Source organism: Buceros rhinoceros, unplaced genomic scaffold (genome assembly GCF_000710305.1).
Source record: "Buceros rhinoceros silvestris isolate BGI_N320 unplaced genomic scaffold, ASM71030v1 scaffold11340, whole genome shotgun sequence".
Lineage (NCBI taxonomy): Eukaryota > Metazoa > Chordata > Aves > Bucerotiformes > Bucerotidae > Buceros > Buceros rhinoceros.
The window spans coordinates 54,420-58,698 of record NW_010389118.1 but is presented as its reverse complement, the minus strand read 5'-3'; the positions used below and the strand labels follow the sequence as shown (position 1 = coordinate 58,698).

The 4,279-nt window shown below is 43.0% G+C and overlaps 1 protein-coding gene across 1 annotated transcript in view; it reads left to right on the top strand.

Moving 5' to 3' along the window:
* Window positions 1-4,279, top strand: part of INADL (InaD-like (Drosophila)) — a 143,638-nt gene that overhangs the window by 121,186 nt on the left and 18,173 nt on the right. The window contains exon 35 of the mRNA XM_010133056.1: window positions 4,111-4,194. Coding sequence (XP_010131358.1) covers window positions 4,111-4,194 — 84 coding nt within the window. The remainder of the gene's footprint in view (window positions 1-4,110; window positions 4,195-4,279) is intronic.

Sequence of the window (4,279 nt, the reverse complement as noted above, 5' to 3'; positions counted from 1 at the left end):
CCCTACCAGGTCTCTGAAGTTGGTGTAAATCAAGCAGAAAAAATATCCATGCCTTGGTGAGAGGAGTTGAGATCCAAGTCCCCGAGAGTTCAGGGCTATTCCCCTCCCTCAGACAGAAGGCAATGCAATGTCAGTCACACTGTGCACATCCTGCAAGTTGCAAGCTTCTACTTGTGTGCCTTCCCTTTGCTCAAGACCACCATGCGATTGTGGTAATGCCCCGCTGGTAAAGCGAGAGGCGTAGCTGTCCCCCAGCGCAAATCTGGACCTTACAAAACACCGACTAATACACTCTGTGGCAGGTCTGGAATTTCCACTTGTTAACAGACTTGGTGCATATCATATACAAACCAGGCACGCTCTTGCCGTGTTTGGAAACTATTCTAGCTTGCAGATGATTTTTTTTTTTTTAGCCAGTGTAGATAATATCAGTTTTATTTCTTTGTACTGCAGACCCTTAACAGCCTTCAATATAAGCTTTATTCAGCCCAGGACGGCAACCTCAGCAGCAGCAGACAAATTCCCTTCTACTTTATCTGTCAGTGTTTTCACAGTCAGATAGTCTAAGTTTACACCTGCGAGTGTGGACTTTGTTTAGCATAGGGAAACGCTTTTTATATGCCCTGGCTTGTATTCTGCATCCTTCCGGCCCATACAAGAAATGTTCAACTTTGCATTAATTTCCCATTTGTATAATGGTCCCAGACTATTGTTTGTCAAAATATACAAAGATTAAAGCTTCAGTTTGTTGAACAGATTTGTAAACCTTATGAAGTATGTGCTTTCAGCAGCTGGATATCTTTCTTTAAACAACCGTGTTCTTGATAGAAGAGTGTTTTTATTTCCCTCCTCTACACGAACAGTTTTTGCAACTTTGCCAAGCTGTATCGTGCCATACTCTGTGTGAAACTGGTAGTGAAAGGAGATGGGGATAGATGGGAGTGAAAATCTGTCCAGAGCCACCATGAATTCACAACCTCCAGTTGCACATTGACACCACTTTCCCTCCTCTCTCTCTGTTGATTGATTTTGAACTTGTAGAGATATCAAGCGCACAGCTGGATTTTGGATAGTGAGCAGAAGCTGCAGACGTTCCTAGCCAAAACCTATCCTTTCAATAAATGCTTTGTATTGTTCTAGTCATGATAGATCCTAATTTTTCTTTTTTCCGAGGCATTGGGAGGGGTGTTACATCTTAGACCCAGAGTACATCGATGCAGGCATTGCAGTTTAGAGTTTGTCTGGGTGGTTGGGGTGTGTTGTATGTCATCACTGTGTAAACTTCTTTAAAATACTGGTATTATTAAAAATGTTCAATAACGTCAGTAGCTAAGTTTTGGTGATTTGTCATGGATGATCAAGTCTGACCCAGATCCCACTAGATCCAAGGGGAAAAAATAGCTTCTGGGTTAAATGTACATTGAGCTGATCCCAGAAGTCTCAGAGGAAAGCTGTCTGTTTAGCGTAGTTTATAAGCTAAGGAAGCTAAGACTCATATTTATGCTTATGGACTATTTAAAAATCTTGACAGGACATTGTGGATGTGTTGTTTCATTCTGGTTTTAATTGATTTTATAAGCCAGATTCAACCACACTACCTTAAAAAAAACCCTACTTAAGAAAAACTGTGCTTTGGCAGGTCAGCGAGCTGTTTCCTCCTTCGGGGTAGGCACAGACCAAACAGGAATGTACCTTTTCGTGCCATGTTATTTTTAGTTCTAGGTCTGGCTTTTAACACATGCAGGAACCGCGGTGTAATACTGAATTGTTGCCTTTTCAAATAGATGATGCAGATTGTTCAAACTGATAACATTTGGTGGTTCCTGAATCTGAGCTTTAGGTATGTGCAGTCTAACGTTTAATAATGCACTACTGGGGAAAGCTGGTAACTCCAGGTTTTGACCACTTTTAAAGCAACTGTGGATGAAAAACAAACTTAAAGAAATGTGATTGAAAGCTCCTTGCTCAGAGGTTAGGAAATAGCAGGAAATACAGTCTGAAAGTGTTTGGTTTGACCATCTTGTACGTGCCCAGTCTGCTGTTACATGGTTCCGTTGCCATTTTTCAACCAACCCTCATGCTCATCCACTGCCCCAGTGTGTCTTAGTTGAATGATGCTGTCTTAAGAGGCTGGTTGATATTTTGTGTTACCTCCTTGGCCACTTCTGAATGTCTCCCTTTGTAAAGTGTTAAAAAAACCTAAAATTGAAGTGTGCTATGGAAGTTCTAAACTACAGACTCAGCTTTTCCTCAAAGCTACCGGTGATCAGCCTCAGGTGAAAAAATACACACCACTGTCACCCTCCTGGCTTTCCCCCAGGCAAAAGTCTCTTGTGTTGACTTAAGAGTTACATGATCATTTTTAAAACAAAGGTAACCCAAAAAAACCCAACCCCAAAACCAAACAACCAAAAAACCACAACCAAAGCCCCACAACGGAGGGAAGATCTAAGACACATAGCAGAGGTTTTTGGCAGCGCTGCTGAGATGGACACGCACGTGTTACTCAGTTCCACTGGTAATAGCTGCTCCAGTTATTTCAAGAAAACCCTGCAGTTGCCAGTGGGGTGTATACATATTTTTTTTTTTTAATCAAACCATTCTTTTGATTTTCTTAATTACCTTGATACACAGCTCATAGTATTTTGCTGTCATTTATGCAGATTGAAATCTTTCTTCCCCCCATCTGGGACTCTTGTATCGGCTGTAATCCATTTGTGATTAAATCCTTCAGGCTTTTTTAGTGACTGGTGTGTATGTATCAAAGAGGAAGCTTGTGACAGTGGTGCTGTGCTCCAGCAGCAGCGGAGCGGCGTAGATACAAGTCCACATCATTAAATAAGGTGTAGTGGGAATGAAAAAGAATAATGCTCTCAATGTTGTCTTGATCAGAGTGTTAGCTTAAGGGCATGTGAGTTTTCTTTCTGTTCAACATGCACCATGTGTGCTGGGAAAGGATTGCGAGGCAACACGGCAGGGGGAGTTAACTTGGTGATGAGAGATGTAGCATCTAACAGCGTTTTCAAAACACGAAGGTACTTTGTTCTACCCCAGCAGCGATTTCCTGCTCCAGGAAGGCAGTGCACAGCGGGGCTCGCACGCTGCTAACCTTGCTGCCTTTTGTTGCAAGCACTGCGGAAAGTCTCCTCTTTGAGTTGTATGTCAAACCAGTGAGGGAACTTCACAGCCATAGCAGTTTTGGAGGGGATATTTGTCTGAGAACGGGTTACCCAATAGCTACGTATATCACTGAAAATCCCCACGTGTGTCTCCAGGGCCATTTTAGGGTCCGCAGGGAAGGTTGGGTGTTTGCTGGTGACGTTGGAGAGAGGAACACCCTCAGCACAGTGAAGCGTCCATCCTGCTAGCTGTCAGGACAGCAGCTAAAGCGCTGTAGCAGGATGTTCACCTATTTGTTTCAAGCAAAAAAAAAAAACAACCCAAAACTAAACAAACCAGAACAATGCAAAGGGAAAGCACCAGCAAGAGAACAGTATGTTCTTTGTAATGCTTTTTCTTTGGGGACATCTATTGCTGGCAATAAGATTAAATCACTGAAACCTTCCCTGAAGCTACATCTGCCACTGCCTACATTTTCCAACCTCAGTAATAAACTAACATTTGCCATTGTTCGTTTCTTCTGGATTTCATTTCTTACAGATTTAACCAGCGCTATTTACCACAAGGCATTCAGTTCTTGCTTAAAGCTGCAATCTATGCCAAGTCCCTAAAAATATTCATAGCTCCAAAGAATCTGGTTTTAAATAATATCATAAAAAGTAGACGATATTAATACGGCAGTTCACACTGAGTTCACCCACTGCTGCGCCAATGTAGAGAAGTGATGGAAGCCTAAGAGGCTCTAGACAAGACTACCCTGAAGTGGTGAACAAAATCCTTGTTACCTTTTGACTAGGTGGTGGCAGTAATTTTCAGATCCCAAAATATTAAAAAAAAATATATAAATATCTGTGTTACAGTCCTGGTTATCCCGACACGGAGTGCTGTGCCTTTCCACTGCGGAGCGGTGGGCCGTGTCAGGTGGGTCGTGGATGCTGTTTTGCGGGATGTTTGGGAGGGAGGATTCACGCCACCCCCTTCTTCCCGCAGGATGCCATAGTGATCCATGAAGTTTACGAAGAAGGGGCAGCAGCCCGAGATGGCAGGCTCTGGGCCGGCGATCAAATTCTGGAGGTAAATGAGTCTCCCCATGTATGTACTTGCTCATAGCTTAGTCCTGCATGCTTGCGTTCAACCCAGCACGGATTTCTTGTAGGGA